The sequence below is a fragment of the Oncorhynchus mykiss genome, chromosome 25, assembly GCF_013265735.2.
Source record: "Oncorhynchus mykiss isolate Arlee chromosome 25, USDA_OmykA_1.1, whole genome shotgun sequence".
Taxonomy (NCBI): Eukaryota; Metazoa; Chordata; class Actinopteri; order Salmoniformes; family Salmonidae; genus Oncorhynchus; species Oncorhynchus mykiss.
In genome coordinates, this window is record NC_048589.1 from 17,311,596 (window position 1) to 17,335,426 (window position 23,831).

Consider the following 23,831-nt stretch of genomic DNA (forward strand, 5'->3'; position numbering starts at 1 on the left):
GACGCGAGTTGTTGGAAAAATGCTGCATTCGTGACAACTCGGAATTTATGAATACACAGGTCTTCAGATCCAATTATACAATTAACCAGTCTATGTATCTGCCAATTAAATGCTTTGAACCCACTAGTAGGCCAAATTGACACTCCCCAGAAGAAGCAGTCCTCCATAGAATGAATGAAAGTTCTATAGTATTTCAATTCAATGTTTCAAGGACTACTGTATTTCAGTTGTTTTTTGTTGTAGCAGGGACATTAACATTATAACTTTTAAAAAAATGATTTAATAATTTGTCATACATTTTTATGTTTAGCTCACATAATATAATTTAAAAGTATGCATTAATTGTAGATATTCATATATGCATTTCTATATCTTCCAAAATATTTTTTTACAATGGTGGGGGAGTGCCAAGATGTAGGCGCAGTGGATTCAGATCTCCAGCATCTTCCACCTGCCAATACCACTTGCTGGGCCCTGCCAGGAGAGGAAGCCATGCTATCAGGAACAGTATTATTTGTGTACAGATACTCTGGTTACGCCCATGTTTGACCATTATTCTTTCTTTAACCTTTATTTATTTCAAATATTTTTTATTAAACACACACAGGAATGGTGTATAGGTATACAAGACAGGTATACAATTCTTATCTAAACATAAAAGAGCTTTAACCTTTATTTAACTAGGCAAGTCAGTTAAGCATGATGACTCCTTGCTGTCCCCAGTCCACTTGGCCGTGCTGCTGCTCCAGTTTCAACTGTTCTGCCTGCGGCTATGGAATCCTGACCTGTTCACCGGACGTGCTACCTGTCCCAGACCTGCTGTTTTCAACTCTGTAGAGACAGCAGGAGTGGTAGAGATACTTTTAATGATCGGCTATGAAAAGCCAACTGACATTTACTCCTGAGGTGCTGACTTGCTGCACCCTCGACAACTACTGTGATTATTATTATTTGACCATGCTGGTCATTTATGAACATTTGAACATCTTGGTCATGTTATAATCTGTTATAATCTCCACCCGGCACAGCCAGAAGAGGACTGGCCACCCCTCATAGCCTGGTTCCTCTATAGGTTTATTCCCAGGTTTTGGCCTTTCTCTGGAGTTTTTCCTAGCCACCATGCTTCTACACCTGCATTGCTTGCTGTTTGGGGTTTTAGGCTGGGTTTCTGTACAGCACTTTGAGATATCAGATGATGTACGAAGGGCTATATAAATACATTTGATTTGATTTTGATTGGAGTTAAGAACAAATTCTTATTTACAATGACGGCCTATCCCGGCCAAACCCAGACGATGCTGGGCCAATTGTGCGCTGCCCAATGGGACTCCCAATCACAGCCAGATGTGATTTCAAACCAAGGACTGTAGTTCTGGCTCTTGCACTGAGATGTAGTGCCTTAGACCGCTGTGCCGCTTGGGAGACCAATAAAAGATTTGTGAAATGATCGACTTGGAATCTCATAGAAAGATAAAAAGTTTGAGCGTCCCACTTGGAAAGTAGCAGAATCAACCAAATAGGAACTTAAGAAGCTCTATGCAACAACAACAAAAAACATGCTCAAATTTTAACTTGGAGTTCCGAGTTGTCTTAAACTCTGCATTTACCTGAGCATTGGGATATGTATGGAGTTATATATTTAGGTTGAGAACATAGAGAATGATAGATGACTCATTGTATCTATCCCATTTGTCCATACACATATACATTTTCAACGAAAATCACGTAAGCGGGGTATGGAAGCAATTTTTCACCTTTGAAAGCAGTTAATCCATGCCTGATTTCAAGCAATAACGAAACACATACACATATAGTACCAGTCAAAAGTTTGGACACAGCTACTCAAGGGTTTCTTTATTTTCTACATTGTAGAATAATAGAGAAGACATCAAAACGGTGAAATAACATGTAGAATCATGTAGTTAGCAAATGTTAAACAAATCAAAATATATTTGATATACTTCAAAGTAGCCAACAATTGCCTTGATGACAGCTTTGCACACTCTTGGCATTCTCTCAGCCAGCTTCACCTGGAATGCTTTTCCAAAAGTCTTGAAGGAGTTCCCACATATGCTGAGCACTTGTCTGCTTTTCCTTCACTCTGTGGTCCAACTCATTCCAAACCATCTCAATTGTGGAGGCCAGGTCATCTGATGCAGCTCTCCATCACTTTCCTTTTTGGTCAAGCAGCCCTTACATGGCCTGGAGGTGTGTTAGGTCATTGTCCTGTTGAAAAACAAATGAGAGTCCAACCAGATGGGATGGCGTATTACTGCAGAATGCTGTGGTAGCCATACTGGTTAAGTGTACCTTGAATTCTAAATAAATCACTGACAGTGTCACCAGCAAAGCACCCCCACACCATCACACCTCCTCCTCCATGCTTCACAGTGGGAACCACACATGCGGAGAACATCCTTTCACCCACTCGGCATCTCACAAAGACACTGTGGTTGAAACCAAAAAAACTCATTCTCATAGACTCTTCAGACAAAATTACAGATTTCCACCGGTCTAATGTCCTTTGCTTGTGTTTCTTGGCCCAAGCAAGTCTCTTCTTATTGGTGTCCTTTAGTAGTGGCTTCTTTGCAGCAATTCGACCATGAAGGCCTGATTCACACTGATTCTGAACAGTTGATGTTGAGATGTGTCTGTTACTTGAACTTTGAAGCATTTATTTGGGATGCAATTTCTGAGGCTGGTAACTCTAATGAACTTATCCTCTGCAGCAGAGGTAACTCTGGGTCTTCCTTCCCTGTGGCGGTCCTCATGAGAGCCAGTTTCATCGTAGCGCTTGATGGTTTTTGCAACTGCACTTGAAGAAACTATCAAAGTTCTTGAAATGTTCCGGATTGACTGACCTTCATGTCTTAAAGTAATGCTAGACTGACGTTTCTCTTTGCTTATTTGCGCTATTCTTGCAATCTTCTGTATACCAACCCTACCTTGTCACAACACAACTGATTGGTTTAAGAAGGAAAGAAATTCCACAAATTAACTTAACAAGGCACACCTGTTAATTGAAATGTATTCCAGGTGACGACCTCATGAGGCTGATTGAGAGAATGCTAAGAGTGTGCAAAGCTGTCATCAAGAGAAAGGTTGGCTACTTTGAAGAATCTAAAATCTTAAATATTGTTTAACACTTTATTTGTTACTACATGATTCCATATGTGTTATTTTTATAGTTTTGATGTCTTCATATAGCTTTCCTCCAAATGTTGTAAATTATATATATAATAGTCATCAGTCAACAATATTACACTCAGAAGTTACTTCAACTTCAACCAGTAAAGGCTAGTGATGGCTAGCTATGCTACTTGTTATCCTAGTCTGTCTTAATGAGTGTTAGCATGCTAATAGTACACCCTGCACAACTTTATTAAAACATTTTAGGGGTACGCAAGTTGATAACCATATCAAGTATGTTGCATTGTACATTTCAAACAACATTCCCAGCTAATGAGAGAACAGTCATCAACTTAAGAGAATGAACTAAATTTAACAAGGTTACCTTGGGGCTAATTAAATGGGTGCCAACAAAACAAACTTGTGTTAGAATTTGAAAATCAATTAATCCACTATCATTAACACAATGGAAAAATCAAATGATTTATTATTTAATTATTGAAATAGCATGGGTGACAGAGAAAAACGAATTGGTACAATTTAAGGCCATGTGGCAAACAATAATGCAGGCACTAGGAATGAACAGTTGAAGTCGGAAGTTTACACACACTTAGGTTGGAGTCATAAACTAGTTTTTCAACCACTCCACAAATTTCTTGTGAACAAACTATAGTTTTGGGAAGTCGGTCAGGACATCTACTTTGTGCATGACAAGTAATTTTTCCAACAATTGTTTACAGACAGATTATTTCTCTTATAATTCACTGTATCACAATTCCACTGGGTCAGAAGTTTACGTACACTAAGTTGACTGTGCCTTTAAACAGCTTGGAAAATTCCAGAAAATGATGTCATTGCTTTAGAAGCTTCTGGTAGGCTAATTGACATCATTTGAGTCAATTGGAGGTGTACCTGTGGATGTATTTCAAGGCCTACCTTCAAACTCTTTGCTTGACATCATTGCTTGACATCATGGGAAATCAAAAGAAATTAGCCAAGACCTCAGGAAAAAAATGGTAGACCTCCACAAGTCTGGTTCATCCTTGGGAGCAATTTCCAAATGCCTGAAGCTACCACGTTCATTTGTACAAACAATAGTACACATGTATTAAAACCTCTTGGGGCTAGGGGGCAGAATTTTCACTTTTGGATAAATAGCGTGCCCAATTTCAACTTCCTGCTACTCATGCCTAGAATATAAGATATGCATATCATTCATAAATTTGGATAGAAGACACTCTGAAGTTTCTAAAACTGTTTGAATCATGTCTGTGAGTATAACAGAACTTATGTAGCAGGCAAAACCCGAGGACTAACTGTTCAGAATTTTTTTCCCCCCTTCTCTGTTGCCTGATTTGTCATTGCCAAGGGATATTTCTTAAGAACCTGTTTTCAGTTCCTACCGCTTCCACTGGATGTCACCAGTCTTTGGAATTTGGTTGAGGTTATTCCTTTGTGCAATAAAGAAGTAAACCAACTAGGAACTAGGTAACACTTTTGTGAGTAACGCAAGACGTGAAAAGTAACGCTGGTTTGTTTTCTTCCTGTATTGAAAACAGATTGCCCCGTCTACAATTTGATCGATTATTAACGTTAATAATAATAATAATAATAATTAACGCTACAAAAGTAGTTTGAAATATTTTGGCAAAGTTTATAGGCAACTTTTGAAATATTTTGTAGTGACGTTGCGTTTTTTGTAAGCTGTTTTTTTCTGGATCAAATGCGCTTTATAAATGGACATTTTTGATATATATGGACGGAATTAATCGAACAAAAGGACCAATTGTGATGTTTATGGGACATATTGGAGTGCCAACAAAATAAGCTCATCAAAGGTAATGCATGTTTTATATTTTATTTCAGCGTTTTGTGTAGCACCTGCAGGGTTGAAATATGCTAACCCCTTTGTTTACTGCTGGTACTATCATCAGATAATAGCTTCTTATGCTTTCGCCGAAAAGCATTTTAAAAATCTGACATGTTGGCTGGATTCACAATGAGTGTAGCTTTAATTGAATATCTTACATGTGTGATTTAATGAAAGTGTGAATTTTATAGTATTTTATTTGAATCTGGCACTCTGCATTTTCCCTGACAATTGGCCAGTTGAGACATTTGCGTCCCGCCTATCCCAAAGAGGCACCATGGGACCACACAGCTGTCATACAGCTCAGGAAGGAGAGGCGTTCTGTCTCCTAGAGATGAATGTACTTTGGTGCGAAAAAAGGAAATCAATCCCAGAAAAACATCAAAGGACCTTTTTTTTTTTTTTTTTTTTTTTTTCACCTTTATTTAACCAGGTAGGCTAGTTGAGAACAAGTTCTCATTTGCAACTGCGACCTGGCCAAGATAAAGCATAGCAGTGTGAGCAGACAACACAGAGTTACACATGGAGTAAACAATTAACAAGTCAATAACACAGTAGAAAACAAAGGGGGAGTCTATATACAATGTGTGCAAAAGGCATGAGGAGGTAGGCGAATAATTACAATTTTGCAGATTAACACTGGAGTGATAAATGATCAGATGGTCATGTACAGGTAGAGATGTTGGTGTGCAAAAGAGCAGAAAAGTAAATAAATAAAAACAGTATGGGGATGAGGTAGGTGAAAATGGGTGGGCTATTTACCAATAGACTATGTACAGCTGCAGCGATCGGTTAGCTGCTCAGATAGCTGATGTTTGAAGTTGGTGAGGGAGATAAAAGTCTCCAACTTCAGCGATTTTTGCAATTCGTTCCAGTCACAGGCAGCAGAGTACTGGAATGAAAGGCGGCCAAATGAGGTGTTGGCTTTAGGGATGATCAGTGAGATACACCTGCTGGAGCGCGTGCTACGGATGGGTGTTGCCATCGTGACCAGTGAGCTGAGATAAGGCGGAGCTTTACCTAGCATGGACTTGTAGATGACCTGGAGCCAGTGGGTCTGGCGACGAATATGTAGCGAGGGCCAGCCGACTAGAGCATACAAGTCGCAGTGGTGGGTGGTATAAGGTGCTTTAGTGATAAAACGGATGGCACTGTGATAGACTGCATCCAGTTTGCTGAGTAGAGTGTTGGAAGCCATTTTGTAGATGACATCGCCGAAGTCGAGGATCGGTAGGATAGTCAGTTTTACTAGGGTAAGCTTGGCGGCGTGAGTGAAGGAGGCTTTGTTGCGGAATAGAAAGCCAACTCTTGATTTGATTTTCGATTGGAGATGTTTGATATGAGTCTGGAAGGAGAGTTTGCAGTCTAGCCAGACACCTAGGTACTTATAGATGTCCACATATTCTAGGTCGGAACCATCCAGGGTGGTGATGCTAGTCGGGCATGCGGGTGCAGGCAGCGATCGGTTGAAAAGCATGCATTTGGTTTTACTAGCGTTTAAGAGCAGTTGGAGGCCACGGAAGGAGTGTTGTATGGCATTGAAGCTTGTTTGGAGGTTAGATAGCACAGTGTCCAATGACGGGTATATAGAATGGTGTCGTCTGCGTAGAGGTGGATCAGGGAATCGCCCGCAGCAAGAGCAACATCATTGATGTATACAGAGAAAAGAGTCGGCCCGAGAGTTTAACCCTGTGGCACCCCCATAGAGACTGCCAGAGGACCGGACAGCATGCCCTCCGATTTGACACACTGAACTCTGTCTGCAAAGTAATTGGTGAACCAGGCAAGGCAGTCATCCAAAAAACCGAGGCTACTGAGTCTGCCGATAAGAATATGGTGATTGACAGAGTCGAAAGCCTTGGCAAGGTCGATGAAGACGGCTGCACAGTACTGTCTTTTATCGATGGCGGTTATGATATCGTTTAGTACCTTGAGTGTGGCTGAGGTGCACCCGTGACCGGCTCGGAAACCAGATTGCACAGCGGAGAAGGTACAGTGGGATTCGAGATGGTCAGTGACCTGTTTGTTGACTTGGCTTTCGAAGACCTTAGATAGGCAGGGCAGGATGGATATAGGTCTGTAACAGTTTGGGTCCAGGGTGTCTCCCCCTTTGAAGAGGGGGATGACTGTGGCAGCTTTCCAATCCTTGGGGATCTCAGATGATATGAAAGAGAGGTTGAACAGGCTGGTAATAGGGGTTGCGACAATGGTGGCGGATAGTTTCAGAAATAGAGGGTCCAGATTGTCAAGCCCAGCTGATTTGTACGGGTCCAGGTTTTGCAGCTCTTTCAGAACATCTGCTATCTGGATTTGGGTAAAGGAGAACCTGGAGAGGCTTGGGCGTGGAGCAGCGGGGGGGGCGGGGCTGTTGGCCGAGGTTGAAGTAGCCAGGCGGAAGGCATGGCCAGCCGTTGAGAAATGCTTATTGAAGTTTTTGATAATCATGGATTTATCGGTGGTGACCGTGTTACCTAGCCTCAGTGCATTGGGCAGCTGGGAGGAGGTGCTCTTGTTCTCCATGGACTTCACAGTGTCCCATAACTTTTTGGAGTTGGAGCTACAGGATGCAAACTTCTGCCTGAAGAAGCTGGCCTTAGCTTTCCTGACTGACTGCGTGTATTGGTTCCGGACTTTCCTGAACAGTTGCATATCACGGGGACTATTCGATGCTATTGCAGTCCGCCACAGGATGTTTTTGTGCTGGTCGAGGGCAGTCAGGTCTGCCTTGTGAAGATGCTGGAGGAAACAGGTACAACATCATCAATATCCACAGTAAAACGAGTCCTATATTGACAAAACCTGAAAGGCCACTCGGCAAGGAAGAAGCCACTGCTCCAAAACCGCCATAAAAAAGCCAGACTACGGTTTGGAACTGCACATGAGGACAAAGATCATACTTTTTTGGAGAAATGTCCTCTGGTCTGATGAAACATAAAGAGAACTGTTTGGCCATAATGACCATCGTTATGTTTGGAGGAAAAATGGGGATGCTTGCAAGCCGAAGAACACCATCCCAACCGACTGGTGTACTTCACAAAATAGATGACATCATGATGAAGGGAAATTATGCACCTATATTGAAGCGACATCTCAAGACCTCAGTCAGGAAGTTAAAGCTTGGTCGCAAATGGATCTTCCAAATGGACAATGACCCCAAGCATACTTCCAAAGTTGTGGCAAAATGGCTTAAGGACAACAAAGTAAAGGTATTGGAGTGGCCATCACAAAGCCCTGATCTTAATCCCATAGAAAATTTGTGGGCAGAACTGAAAAAGCATGTGCGAGCAAGGAGGCCTACAAACCTGACTCAGTTACACCAGTTCTGTCAGGCGGAATGGGTCAAAATTCACCCAGCTTATTGTGGGAAGCTTGTGGAAGGCTACCCGAACAGTTTGACCCAAGTTAAACAATTTAAATGCAATGCTACCAAATACATTGAGTGAATGTAAACTTCTGACCCACTGGGAATGTGTTGAAAGAAATAAAAGCTGAAATAAATCATTCTCTCTATTATTCTGACATTTCCCATTCTTAAAATAAAGTGGTGATCCTAACACAGGGAATTTTTACTTGGATTAAATGTCAGGAATTGTGAAAAACTAAGTTTAAATGTATTTGGCTAAGGTGTATGTAAACTTCCGACTTCAACTGTAGCTGTGAGCATGGAGTACTTTTATATTATGGAGTACTTTTATATTATGGGGTATTGTGTGTAGATTGGTGAGAAAAAAAAGCTTTTTAATATATTTTCAGTTCAGGCTGTAACACAACAAAGTGTGGAATAAGTCAAGGGGTATAAATACTTTCTGTTGGCACTGTATGTAGTTGTTGTTTGTGTGTGTTTGTACGTTGTAAATGTATGTTTGTTTTTGGTGTAAAAAATAAAATATTATAAATGGTGCCAATGAAACATTTACCGTAGGAAGCTAGGCTGGCGTAGGCTACGGATTAGCTTGAATATTTTGGTTAGTAGATATTGTCAAACCGCTCAATCCACTAGTTTATTAGTGACTCATCACACTGACATTTCAGCTGTATCTAATTTTGTCTTGTTTTGGTCAGCCATCAACTGGATGAGTCTCCATTCAGTTTGGTGGAAATTATCCAACCATTATGTAGGGTGGTGGAAATCCCCATCGACTGAGGATGAGAGGTCTCCATTATGTAGATGTGTAAAAATTACATTGAATAATAAACTACATTTATCAATCTGACTCCAGTATTATGTGAACGCTATAGACCCATAATCGTAATCAGTGGGTATAGCCAAGGTTGCGAGCCTTGCGTCACCACTCGGAATACTATAAAATGCTAGAGTCTATGTTTACCGTTATGCAATTATTAAGTGGCTGAGGAACAAGGAGTTAATATCTTGCAATCTATGTCTTAGCATTAAATTATTGACTTAACCTTAACTCAGAGATGCACAATTAGAGACCGAGTATATATGCTATGTATATTGTCAATAATATTAACCATTAGACATGTCAAATAATAATTCAAGGAATATTACTCAGAAATGTGAGGACTACGATTCATATCCATTTAAAAGTAATCAGATGTATTACAGTTACGCAATAAGAATACAATTAACAAATGGTACATACCAAAAATCTTCACAATAAATATAATACAAAATATCCTAATTCTTAACAGCATATAAAATTAATCACTATGACATACAAAATTACGTCAGGAGATCGGTTTACCAATGACTCCATGATCTAGGTTTAAGCCCAGCTTTTTTTCTTCCAAGAGCACCAAATATCTCCTATCGTCTAATTAATATAACCTTGCATGGCCCAAAACATTAAAACAAAATGCATAAAACTTCACCAGCATTCTCTACAGGTATTCCCAAACTGCCATCGGGGGTACGCCAAATAAAAATGTGATTCACATTTTTTTTTTAAATCCTTCACATTTTCAAACAGTCTATTTATATTCTCCAACGGGCTATATATTTGGGTGAGGTAGCCTCGTTTCACTGCCAAAAATAAAATTAAATTAGTGTTCAGCGAAATAACAACACAATTGTTAAATACAGGTAGCCTAGTCAAATAATTAACATCCAATCACATTAACCGTTACTTTCTGGCAGGAATTCCACTAACGGTCCACATGAGGGAGACATAGTGGAGTGGTAATGCGCTTGCAAGCAGTTGCTCCCGACTCCACTTGGGTACACTGCAGCATCGACCGAGAGGCTCTTAATGCCTAGAGAATGCCTGAAGAGCTTGAAAGATGTTTTGGACACTACAGTGAAAACGGTTAACTTTATTAATGGGCAGCGACCATGTAACGCTTATTCTTATGTTTAATAAATATATTGTATAGCTTGTGTGTGGCAATTTGAGAGTGCGTTGACCCTGGTGCTAGAGGGGGTACGCAGCTGGAGGTTGAATGTTTGAAGGAGTACGGGACTATAAAAAGTTTGGGAACCACTGCTCTAATCTAATAATCACACCTCAACACTGTATGATAAGAGCACACCCGTGTCGCTCCACTTTGAATTATCCGCCATCCGACAAACAGAATAATATAGTTTCCCTGTAACAATAAATCCATAGCACTTACAGTTCAATGAAACATATCAGAATTCATAGCTCTTTATAAACTATTAAAACAATCCAAATATGATATTTTAATTCACACTAAGGTTCATTTCATCAATTCAAGTTTCATTAGTCGTCACACCTCTCCTGGCGTGACTTCCATGAGACTGCCAGTTGCTAATTGCTAGTTGCGATTATCACCTTCTCTCATTCTTCCACTACAAGAGGGTTGACTCCAACAACTCTGATGGCAGGAGTTGGAATCGTTCACCACTAGATTTACCGCCACCTGCAGTTATGGAACGTTTGCTCATGATTATAACTCATTGGCTGATCCCTCCTGATGACCTGGATGGAAATATGTGATCAATCCTTAATCCATAGGAAGTCTTACGCAATGGTGCTGCCCATGCATTTTTTTTAACTATCAGTGTACAGTGATATCTTTGTATTTCACACTACATGAACAAATAGCCAAGTTTATTAAACACATGATATATATATAAAATATGTACACTGATCTTTCAACAATTTATATACTCTAGCTTGACACCTTGATAAGCTAATTTCCTGACTATGGCTCACCACTCATTATACTGGGTGACTTCAACCTTCCGACGCCTAACTTGGATTAATTTCTTTCCACCTCTTTCTTTCCTTTCCTCTTTTGACCTCACCCTTTCACAGTCCCCTCCCACTCAAGGCTGCCTGCAATGCACTTGACCTCATCTTTACTAGAGGCTGTTTGTCTACTAATCTTGGTGCAATCTTACTGCGATCACTACTTTGTTTCCTTTTCTCTACCTCTCTCCTTCAACGCTACCCACCCGGCCCCTACCCAGATGGTCAGGTATCGTCACAATCTTCGCTCTCTCTCTCCCACTACTCTCTCCTCTTCTATCCTATAATCTATACCTTCTGCTTTAATTTTTCCTCCTGTCTCTGTCTCTTCTACCCTACTCTCCTCCCTTTCCACATCCTTTGACTATTACTGTCCCCTCCCCACCTGCTCTGTGGCTGAGTGACACTGCATGCCCACAGAACAGGGCTGCAGGCAGCTGAGCAAAAATGGAGACAAAATTCAGCTTCCGGAGGATCTATAATCCATCCACTCCCTCCTCTCTGCCTTCTCTTCCTCTGTATACACTGCTAAAGCTGCTTTCTATCAATCTACATTTCAAACTACAGGTCAAACCCTGGGAAACTCTTTTCCCCATCCCTACTCCCTCTTTGTGACTGACTTTGTCAACCACTTTGAAAAAAAGTTTCAGATGAAATTCTGCGGCTAGTGATGTCCAGCTGCCTGACAACCTGCCCCCTCGACCTCCTCCCTTCTCCAAACTATCTCTGGAGACCTTCTCCCATCCTAACTTACCTCATCAACTCATCCCTGACCACACTTCAGACTTCAAGATGGCCAGAGTTGTTTCGCTCTTCAAGAAACCAACACTCGACCCCTCTGACATCAAACTACAGACCAGTATCCCTTCTTTCTTTTATTTCCAAAACACTTGAGCGTGCTGTCTTTGACCAACTCTTGTTATCTCTCTCAGAATGATCTTCTTGAGCATAACCAGTCAGGTTTCAAGATGGCTCACTCAACTGAGACCACACGTTTCTGTGTCATGGAGGCTCTCCGCTCTGCCTTAGCTGACGCTCTCTTCTCTGTTCTCATCTTCCTAGAACTATCCTCTGCCTTCTACACCATGAACCATCGGGAACCTCCTCTCCACCTTTTCAGGGCTGGGCTTCTCAGGCTCTGCACACTCCTGCATTTCATCCTACCTGCCAGGTTGCTCCTACCAGGTGACATGGAGAGGATCTGTGTCTGCACTACATGCTGTCACTACTGGTGTCACCCAGGGCTCCGTTCTAGGCCCTCTCCTCTTTTCTTTATACACCAAATCACTTGACTCTGTCATATTCTCACATGGTCTCTCCTATTATGGCTATTTGGATGATATTAAACTGATTTTCTGCTTCCCCCTTCTGACACCCAGGTGGCGACAAGCTTAGTGGTTAGAGCGTTGGACTAGTAATATTTTATTTATTTAATCCATAGAATAAGGCTCTAACGTGGGTTCCCGAGTGGTGGGGTGGTCTAAGGCACTGCATTTCAATGCTAGAGGTGTCACTACAGACCCTGGTTTGATTCCACGTATCACAACCAGCCGTGATTGGGAGTCCCATAGGTTGGCGCACAATTGGCTCAGCGTCGTCTGGGTTAGGGTTTGGCCTGGGTAGACCATCTTTGTAAATAAGAATTTAACTGACTTGCCTGGTTAAGGAAAAAAAAAATATATATATGGAAAATGTCAAGGGGTCTGAATACTTTCCGATGGCACTGTATATCATAACTGTTCTTGTTCAAATACGTTTATAAATGACTAATTGTGATATTGTAGCCCTTCTAATGACTATGTTGATACCAGCAGAGCCTCATATATTGATTTGCTGGGCACCTCTGCTGGGAAACAGAGGGAGTGCAACTTCTACCATAAAGCTACTGTACATTTGTCAATTTAGCGAATTGACAAAGTATTACACTATTTCATCATACCAAATTAAAATTGGGATTTCTTTATGTTGATATTTGTATTTTATTTTCATGACTCCTAGTTGGTTGTTGCCTTCTTTCCGTTCTAACTTGTATGATGTACTATGGTTGTGTATAAAAAAAGATTATCAATGGCAATGTGTGCAAAATAGCTACAAATATACCATTCCTTTAGAAGTACCCGGCTTGCTCCTAAAAATTACGCAGCATAAAGTGTTTGGTTTTTGTTTTCCTGACAGACGCTGGGGTTCCTGCGGTTTCTGGATTATACTCCGCTGCTGCAATAAAACCGATCTTGTCGGCTCATCTGACGCTCAACACAGGTTTGTCTAGTTTGCATAGTGTTGAACATTTTTTGAAGATATTTAGCTAGTAGCTATCACACGTTACAATAGATAGCACTCAACAAGCTGGAGATCAATGTTTAGCTTGATTAGTACTGTTTTTATTTTAGCAGCAACAGTGTACTGGCTTCGTGGTAATGCATTGGAAATAACACCCTTGTTGCTAGCTAAATTAATTTCTCACACGATGCCTCAAACCCCTCAAACATCCGATAGCCCGGTTATTGCAGGCTACGCATTATTACTAGCTATATTATAAAATGCAAGCAATATTCATCAGCTAGTCTGAAAAATCAGAACAGTAATTTTGTAGCTTGCAAGGCTGTTGCTATTTATGCTAAATGGGCCGACGTCGCGAAGGCAGCTACTGATACTATCCAGATTAGCTAACTAAACTAGTAGGGTTCATAATACACCTTTGCTAGTCGCTAAACAGATGACGTTACCCTTGAGAAATGTAATGTTAATATTTTACATTGGTATTCATTACAGGTCCTCGACAAGTTTTGAAAGGATTGGAGCACCGATATTTGGCAAATAGATGCTGTTGTTGTGCTAAACTGTTAGCAAGCTTGCTCGCTCAGTTTAGTTATAGCTAAGCAATGGTAGACTAGCTAGTTTGCTGACAACATTTGACAGCTAGCTAACGGAGCCTTGCAGTTTTGAGGCGTCGCTCAAGCTTGGTCGAAATATGCTTTGAAGATGCAAAGCTACTAGCATAGCCAAATATACTACCGTAGCTAGATGGCAATGTTTGACAGGTAGCTATGGCAGAGTTCTTAAACATCTTACATTTTAATATTATTTAGTAACTGGGGTTATTATTAGCTAGTTGGCCATATAACTAGCTAGCTAGATGAAATTTGCTCAATTCTAGCGATTTAAGGGAGCTAAACTGTACGCATTCAATAGTGAAAGAACACGTCTTTACTAAAGGATTATCAAGGCAAACTGAATTCTTGTTGATATACATATTTTTCACCGTTTTGTGTAAATAAATAAAAGGCTGCTTAGATTTTCAGTTGCTGTGTCCTCTTTTATCAGGCCATTTTTTTAAAATGCCATTCCCTACTCATCAGATTTAGCTAATTCGCATCCCTGATATGAAACGTGTAGACACACACTCAGATATATTGTATGCTGTGCACTGCATATTGTATGTTGTACTTAACTATAGCATAAACCATATTGGCATGACTTAGGTGGCTCACGTGTTTACCTTGCTAGATACTGCAAGTCAATTCAGTCCTTCCCTTAGATTTGACCTGGAGAGGGAATTGTTGTCTTGAGTTTCCTCCTCCACTTGTCTATAGTTCTGTATTTTGGTTTCATGAAATTGATGCTGTTATCAGGCTGTCCTGCAACTTTACATGGAGATTATGCTGCAACAATGTCTATTTAAACTGTACGTGTCCCTTACATTTGACTGCATGGTAATGTGTGTTTTTTCTTCAAAGATGGACCAGCAGGCCCAGTCCTATATGCTTGCCAGTCTGACGCGGCCCCACTCTGAGCAGCTGTTGCAAGGCCTCCAGCTGTTGCGGCAGGACCATGAGCTGTGCGACATTGTGCTGCGCGTGGGTGAATGCAAGATCCATGCCCACAAAGTGGTGCTGGCGAGCATCAGTCCCTACTTCAAGGCCATGTTCACGGGCAACCTGTCAGAGAAGGAGACCTCCGAGGTGGAGTTTCAGTGCATTGACGAGGCTGCGCTACAGGTAATGCTCATTTAAGCTCACTGTCATCATTTGGAAGATTCCACTCTGTTTCCTAAAAGCACACTTTGTCTGGCTTTTTAATAGCATGATTGTGTTTTTTATTTCTCCCCCTGTAGGCAATTGTTGAGTATGCCTACACTGGCACGGTATTCATCTCACAGGAAAGAGTGGAGTCCCTATTGCCAGCTGCTAACTTGCTCCAGGTCAAGCTGGTGCTGAAGGAGTGCTGCTCCTTCTTAGAGAGTCAGCTAGATGCTGGGAACTGTATAGGCATCTCACGCTTTGCTGAGACCTATGGCTGCCATGATCTCTGCCTGGCTGCCACTAAATTCATCTGTCAGAATTTTGAAGAGGTGTGCCTGACAGAGGAGTTCTTTGAGCTGACACGGGCGGAATTGGATGAAATAGTGTCAAATGACTGTCTGAAGGTGGTAACGGAAGAGACTGTGTTCTACGCCCTGGAGTCGTGGATCAAGTACGATGTGACTGAGCGGCAGCAGCACCTAGCTCAGCTACTGCACTGTGTCCGTTTGCCTTTCCTCAGCGTTAAGTTCCTCACCCGCCTCTACGAGGCCAACCACCTTATCCGGGATGACCACGCCTGCAAGCACCTCCTCAATGAGGCCCTCAAATACCATTTCATGCCTGAGCACCGGCTCTCCTACCAGACGGTGTTGTCCACAAGGCCACGCTGTGCTGCCAAAGTGCTCCTTGCTGTGGGAGGCAAGGCTGGACTCTTTGCCACCCTCGAGAGGTAATGCTGAGCCCCAAACAGAATCATTCAAAACTGTTTGTCAACCCCCCCCACCCCTTTTTATTTTTTAAATATGTAGATTCTTAATTTGTTTCATGTGAATTAGAAAGAAATTGAACAAATGTAACTTATTTCTTTCTCTCGTAGCATGGAAATGTACTTCCCTCAAACTGATTCATGGATTGGGCTTGCCCCTCTTAGTGTGCCCCGCTATGAGTTTGGAGTGGCAGTGTTGGACCAGAAGGTGTATGTGGTGGGTGGTATCGCCACACACATGCGACAGGGCATTAGCTATCGGAGACATGAGAGCACAGTGGAGAGCTGGGACCCTGACAGCAACACGTGGTCCACAGTGGAGCGTATGGCAGAGTGTCGCAGCACCCTGGGGGTGGTGGTCTTGGCTGGGGAGCTCTATGCCCTGGGGGGCTATGATGGCCAGTACTACCTACAGTCTGTAGAAAAATATGTCCCCAAGGTGAAGGAGTGGCAGCCTGTGGCACCTATGACCAAGTCACGCAGCTGCTTTGCCACGGCTGTGCTGGATGGCATGGTCTATGCCATTGGTGGCTATGGACCCGCCCATATGAACAGGTACGTTTTCACTTCATCTAGCCAATCTGCGGTGGTATTACGGATTTTCACAGGCTTTGCTCATGAGGGTTCCAATAGACTTTTGAAATACTAGGTCTACTTCAAAACCTGCCATCAACCTTTTTGTTCGTTGACCGTTTTCACATCAGAAAGGTTATTTATGGTCGACCCCACAACCTTTGAATGCTTTGATCCATCCATTCAAAGAGTTTCAGCCCCCTGCTCTGTTACTAGCCTGCGGTGCCACCCATATTCTGTAAAAACAGGATTTGTTGTCTTCTACTCAGATGGTTATACAGTGCCCTCTGTAATTATTGGAACAGTGAAGCATTTTTTCTTCTTTTGGCCCTATACTTTAAAAGATGGGATTTGAAATCGAGCAATGAGTGATGTTGAAGTGCAGACCGTCAGCTTTTTTATTTGTGGGGATTTTCACCTTTTAGAAATTACAGCACTTTGTGTAGATCGCCCCCCCCCCTCACATTTTAGAGGAGCAAAAGTATTGGGACAAATTCACTTGTGTATTAAAAAGGTTAGTATTTGGTCCTATATTTATAACACGCAATGACTACGTCAAGTCTGTGATGCTGCATTTGTTTATTTTGGTTGTTTCAGATTATTTTGTGCCCAATAGAAATTAATGGTAAATAATGTACTGTCATTTTGTAGTCACTTTTATTGTTTCTAAACACTTCTATGTGGATGCTACCATGACTACAGATAATCCTGAATGAATATTGATGAGTGACAAAGTTAGATGCAGAAATATCATACTACCATATTCTATTCTTATTTACAATAAAAGTGACTCCAAAATGACACACTATATTATTTACCATTAATTTCTATTGGGCACACAATAATCTGAAACACAACCAAAAAAAACAGCAAATGCATCCAACAAATTTGTAGAGTCGACACACTTGATGTAGTCATTGTGTGCTATGAATATGGGATCAAATACTTTTTACTACTATAATACACAAGTGTCTCAATTATTTTGCTCCCCTAATATAGGGGGACTGCTGTAATTTCTAAATGGTTCACCTGATATGGATGAAAATACCCTCAAATGAAAGCTGACAGTCTGCACTTTAATCTCGTAGTCATTGTTTGATTTCAAATCCCAACTTTTAAAGTATAGAACCAAAAGAAGGAATTGACCCAATAATACAGCGGGCACTGTAGTTGCTTTCATAGAATAAGTGCTGGCTTGCTGGTTAGACCTCTGTTGTTGACTAGAGGGATGTGTTACAGTTTCCTTGACTCCCCAAACCCCTCAGGAGAATGTGTTTGGACAGGGAAGCTGTGGGGACTTATTTGTTCCAAGGTAATTCCCAAATTGACAGTTTTCCGACAACGTTGTCGAGGTTTTCATTGCTTTGATATTGCCAGAAAAATATAGGACTGGAATAGATGGCCTCGTTAAATGGGGCTGCATTGGTTTGAGATGACAATGGCACAGCTATATAATGTCTAAGAACAAAAAATAGCAATAGTGAATTGTATTGGCTTTGGTACAGGAAAAAGTGAGTCAGTCATTTTATGATGGCTATAATTCCTGCTACTGTACTAACCTGTTTAAAAAGACAGCAGTGATATTGTCAATGTACAGTATGACTATAACTGTGCCACTTGAAGGACAGTGTTTAATTTATTAACTCTGTCTTTCTACTGTGCAGTGTGGAGCGGTACGACCCCAGCAAGGATGCCTGGGAAATGGTAGCCCCCATGGCAGACAAACGGATCAATTTTGCTGTGGGTGTCATGCTAGGGTTCATATTTGTGGTTGGGGGACACAATGGGGTATCTCATCTGTCCAGCATTGAGAGGTATGACCCACACCAGAACCAGTGGACAGCCTGTCGGCCCATGAATGAACCACGCACAGGTGAGTTGGGAAATTACTTTTATTTTTTTATTTCACCTTTATTTAACCAGGTAGGCAAGTTGAGAACAAGTTCTCGTTTACAACTGCGACCTGGCCAAGATAAAGCATAGCAGTGTGAACAGACAACAACACAGTTACACATGGAGTAAACAATAAGTCAATAACACAGTAGAAAAAAAAAGGAGTCTATATACATTGTGTACAAAAGGCATGATGGAGGTAGGCGAATAATTACAATTTAGCAGATTAACACTGGAGTGATAAATGATCAGATGGTCATGTGCAGGTAGAGATACTGGTGTGCAAAAGAGTAGAAAAGTAAATAAATAAAAACAGTATGGGGATGAGGTAGGTAAATTGGGTGGGCTATTTACAGATGGACTATGTACAGCTGCAGCGATCGGTTAGCTGCTCAGATAGCAGATGTTTAAAGTTGGTGAGGGAGAGAGAGGTTTATGTTGATGCTGGGAAGTTGACCTATTATTCCTGGCCAGGAATAACCATTTATAATATTTATCTTCCCAGGGGTTGGCTCCGCGATCGTGGACAACTATCTCTATGTGGTGGGGGGTCACTCGGGATCATCCTACCTGAACACTGTCCAGCGATACGACCCCATCACAGACAGCTGGCTGGACTCAAGCGGCATGATGTACTGCCGCTGTAACTTTGGCATGACTGCTCTTTGACCCATGGCACCCCTGGGTAGGACTCCTTAAGAAGACTTAGACAAAAGGCTATTTTTTTTCTTTCTTCCCTCCATTCATCGCCAACAGGCTGAGGAGGCCTCCACACTGCTGTGGATCCCAGAGAGAGAGAGAGCTTGTTGCTGGATGAATGAGCCCGGCTGGCACCAGGGAACCACAGATGGCCAGAGTGAAAGGGTCTGGGTGGAGGAGAGGAGCAGATCACCATGAATCTTGTCACAGAGAAGAGATGACTGCTGCTAGACCACAATGACAACTTTTCACAGGACCGTGGGTGAAAACTGTCACTTTTTTAATTGTAGACTTTTTATTTTTTTCATTTTTTTCATTTTTTTCTGCTATGAGCAGAACATGTTCCAGTTGTTTTTTTTTCACTAGATCTTTAAAGTATGTGTGTGGCGCAGAGTGTCTGTATGCTTGTGAGTAGACGCATGATTGTTCTTCTGTGTCTGTGTGCAGGACTAAAGCTCAGGCAAGGTGATCGGCTCACAGTTTGAAATGTCTGCATCTAAATCAGTGCTTCACAAAGAGAGATCTGAATATTTATATTCACTTAAAGGGCTGCCTTTTTTTCTCTGTAAATAGTTTAAATTTAAAGAAATGTATAGATAATAATATCCTCTAGTGCATTGCCTGTAAATGTTTTTTTGCACTGGGTTACTAGTTATGCTGTGTGTGTGTATACATGTATTTGATTCAAGGGTTGAGGTTGTGAAGGATTAACAAACCCCACTGAATTCTCTTGAGAGTACTTGCCACCTGTCTTTCATCCTCGGAGCAATTGATAAATCCCCATCTTACGGCTTCTGTTACATCTTCCTGAGGTTGGGTCACACTTCATCCCTCTTCATAAGTATTGAAGTTATCCTGTCCTGCTTTTCACTGTTGGGTTTGTACACAATACTAACTGGTGCTATTAGGATTCAGCTGTTGTCTGTGTTGCCTCAATGTATCAGGTTTCTTTTATTTGTTCTTCTGTGTTGTTGTAGATGTTGGTTGTGCATCAAAATGCCCCCATGCTATAAAGCAGTGTCTTGCTAGAAGGCAAGCTTGTGACTGGAATACCTCAACCACCAGTCTTTACTTTGAGCCCCGTTTTTAAATTGGACTCGTTAGGTACCATCTATGGATCCATTTATGATCTGATGCTTTCCCTCTTGAGCCCCACTGCTGTCATTCGTTTAGCGATAGTTTGTCTGAAACATTGTCCCTGCATTATGAAGTAGTGGATCTGGTTGTATGGCTCACTGCCAATTTCCTCACAAAGAAAGTCTGAGATTGTTGGTCTCTAATGGGTTAGGAAGAAGCCTAGCGGTTAAGAGTGTTGGGCCAGTAACCGAAAGGTCACTGGTTTGAATCCTTGAGCCGACTAGGGGAAAAATCTCTGTGCCCTTGAGTAAGGCACTTAACCCTAATTGCTCCTACAAGTCGTTCTGGATAAGAGTGTCTGCAAAATGCCTAAAATGTAATGACCCCTACACCCCCGCTCTCTGCTTGCTCTGATGAAGCATGTGTGAGAAGCCACATGTGGCCAAGGTCTTCCTGAGGAGCTCAGGCAAGAGTACATATACACAGCCTTGTGAAGTGCCAAAAGATTACCTGCTTTCACAAGTCTGGTGTAACTTTCTCCTGTGTGCCAGAATCAAAAGGGTTATTGTCACTGCTAATGCATAGTACGTGTGACATTCTGTCATATGGATGGGGTGGATATGGAGCAGTAAGGGCTGTGTTCTATGTCAAGCAAAATTGTCACTGTCACAGAGAGAGACATGGCAGACAGACAAGGGCATGGAGACATGACTGAGCTCAAAGTGCTCGCCTGGGTTAATGGCTGCAGGCCGAGTCTGGGTGTTGTAGCCTTGGGGCCACGCTGAAGGACAGGTAACATGAGACTATAGATCAAGAAACTCAGTCCCTGTTGTTGGTCCAGAGTGTAAGAGCAGTTTCCTTGTATTGTACATTTTATAGATGTTTGCACATGAGGAAAACTTAAAGGGAGCTCTGCATTGCACTTACTGGACTTATTGATGAGTGGTGCAATTTCAATTTGTACATAGGTCTCAATTTAGGTTCATGGAATTTAAACAATGCAATACATTTGTGGATAATTATTTTTGCTTTGAATTTAGCCTCAAAAGTCAAGGCGTATCATTGCTGTGACGTTATCACACGTTTTATATTGTCTGAAAGACCACCACCGTTCAAACCTTTTGTCTCTGTTTTCCCCATCCCACTTTGCATCGTTTGCTCTCATCTTTGAAGAGCCATTAACAATGTTGTGCAAGTCAATTCACATGTACTGAGGAAAGTTTGCAGACAATCAAATGGATTGTATTCCAGTAAAAATTCCAGTTTGCATGTAATGTAAGATTGGCACAAGACTGACTGTATGGGTCTTGCTCTAAGCCATCTGATCTAGTTACTCACCAGAGAGCAGCCTTGCAGTTACAGTGCTGTGTTGTGTTCCATTTACACACTTGGCAATTGTGATTACCTATACTCTTTAGCTCTTACCCTCTAAACGTTACCTTAGACGTAATAAATTAAGATCAAGGGAAGCCCTGCCCCCCAAACAAACATCTTAAGACTGTTTATTCTTGCTCTAGCAATAAGAGACCATTGTCAGCATCTCAGCAGTATGAGAGCTTGTCTGAACAAGCATGCAAGTTCTTCACTTGACTTCTCTTCTTTAAATGCTGATGGTTGAATCTTAGTTGATGTTAAATTGCCTTTAAAAGTGAATTTATTACTAAAACAAGTTGTTTCATGGTTAGACCTGCTGCTGTTTCCCCCCCATCTTAGAATAGTGGGCTTTAACATTTCACAGTGGAAACATCTAAATTAATCTACGATTGCAAAAAAAGTTTACGCTGCCATGGGGTGGAAGTAAATATGCCATTTCAACCTGCATGAATGTACAGCTCCTATTCACATAACCATGAATTGGTTTTCATTTTCTTCAATGTCCTTCGTATGAATAATCAACGCAAATCCAACATATTGCAATAGGTGAAATATGACATCCTTGGAACATCCTAAGATAACTTAGTGCACATAGTATAAAATGAACTAATACTGTATTACATTAACCATTTTAATTTAATAGTCTTTTCCCTTTTAGATTTTCTTGCAATTGGGCTTTTCTGTTTCAATTCTTGATGTTAGGCAAATTAGGCATTTGTCCATCCACAACATCTTGGGAGGATGAGCCAGAACAGAGTGAAAATCACGCAGGCATGATTGTCTGCAGCTGCCATCCATTGTCAAGCATTTGATACTACATTTTGAAAGATGTTATCCTTGGGGATATTGAAGACAACATACATTTTAGGGATGAATGTATACAGACTTAGTCTTTACTGTGCTGTGGAGGGACATTTTTTGACCATACGTGCAATCTGAAAACGTGAAACTGCAAAATGAAGGGATGTATAGCTAAATGTGAATTTTTTTCAAAGAAAAATAAGTGTACTTTTATCATGCCCTAACCATGTCTTGTTTTGCCACCACTCACCAAAGTGCTTGTTTTATTTATGAATGCAGAGGGGATACTAAAATCAAGTCTGGAGGAAGTCATTTGAAACTGATGTCAATGTTAGCCAAATTATCTCTGCTTCTTTTACATTTCCCATGAGTGTCTGAACTGGCTTAAGGTGAAAATGTTGAATTCTATATCCTGTGGATTATTACTGGAACTACAAGAACCTTGATGTAGAAGCAGTATTTTTGTTTCCAAAATGTTATCATGCTTTGATTGAACATACATTTTAGCCAGTTTGTGTGTGCCGTTGTACCGAGTTAAAATGAATAAATGCCTGCCTTAAAGGCACGCTGTTCTTTGGCTCTTGTTTCTTAGTTATGGTGCACAAGCAACGAAAACAGACACGTTCGCATATAAAACATTTGTATTGGTAAAAAAGAACTTAACAATGAAAGCATAGATACAAGTATTTTTGTTCTAAGAGTTTCATTATGTAGTTCTGTCAAGACTGAAATTGTACACTGATAAATTGGCAAGAGGCACAATGTGATGGTTCAATGCTCTGTTCATTTCTAAATTATCAAATGCATTACAAAATCACATTTGTATACTAATATTTACTACAGGTTTGACATCTTTAGATTGGGATGTAGTAATTTACCTTATTGAATTGTGCAGGATATCATATGCTACTATGAAAGGCAAACAAGCGAGCACTCAAGAAGCACTTCTGTAATGTCACTTTGCTGGGGTACTTGTAAGTAATTACTGACATTAAGACAGAACTGATGTTATACAATTATTGGAGCATGTATTCTAACAATCACTGACATCAAGTAGTCAGCAGCATACCACCACTGCTGGCTTGCTTCTGAAGCGAAGCAGGGTTGGTCCTGGTCAGTCCCTGGATGGAAGACCAGATGCTGCCGGAAGTGGTGTTGGAGGGCCAATAGGAGGCACTCTTTCCTCTGGTCTAAAAAATATCCCAATGCCCTAGGGCAGTGATTGGGGACACTGCCCTGTGTAGGGTGCCCTCTTTCGGATGGGACGTTAAATGGGTGTCCTGACAGGTCATTAAAGATCCCATGGCACTTATTGTAAGAGTAAGGATGTTAACCCCGGTGTCCTGGCTAAAATTCTCAATCTGGCCTTCAAACCATCAGTCACCTAATAATCCCCAGTTTACAATTGGCTCATTCATCCCCCTCCTCTCCCCTGTAACTATTCCCCAGAT

The 23,831-nt window shown here is 41.4% G+C and overlaps 1 protein-coding gene across 1 annotated transcript; it reads left to right on the plus strand.

The window, feature by feature from the left end:
- The first annotated feature begins 13,065 nt into the window (after positions 1-13,065).
- Positions 13,066-22,972, plus strand: LOC110505464 (kelch-like protein 28). The gene is made up of 6 exons (XM_021584699.2): positions 13,066-13,434; positions 14,913-15,173; positions 15,290-15,927; positions 16,075-16,518; positions 18,201-18,409; positions 18,935-22,972. The coding sequence occupies exons 2-6, from the start codon at positions 14,913-14,915 to the stop codon at positions 19,096-19,098; spliced, it is 1,716 nt and encodes a 571-aa protein (XP_021440374.1). The 5' UTR covers positions 13,066-13,434; the 3' UTR covers positions 19,099-22,972.
- The last annotated feature ends 859 nt before the right edge of the window (positions 22,973-23,831 follow it).

What these genes read in the sequence shown, in the direction of transcription:
- LOC110505464 (XM_021584699.2), top strand. Translation starts at nt 14,913, where the DNA reads ATGGACCAGCAGGCCCAGTCCTATATGCTTGCCAGTCTGACGCGGCCC. An exon ending in CTCTTTGCCACCCTCGAGAG is followed by an intron (nt 15,928 to 16,074) that starts GTAATGCTGAGC and finishes TTTCTCTCGTAG; the next exon opens with CATGGAAATGTACTTCCCTC. An exon ending in GGACCCGCCCATATGAACAG is followed by an intron (nt 16,519 to 18,200) that starts GTACGTTTTCAC and finishes TCTACTGTGCAG; the next exon opens with TGTGGAGCGGTACGACCCCA.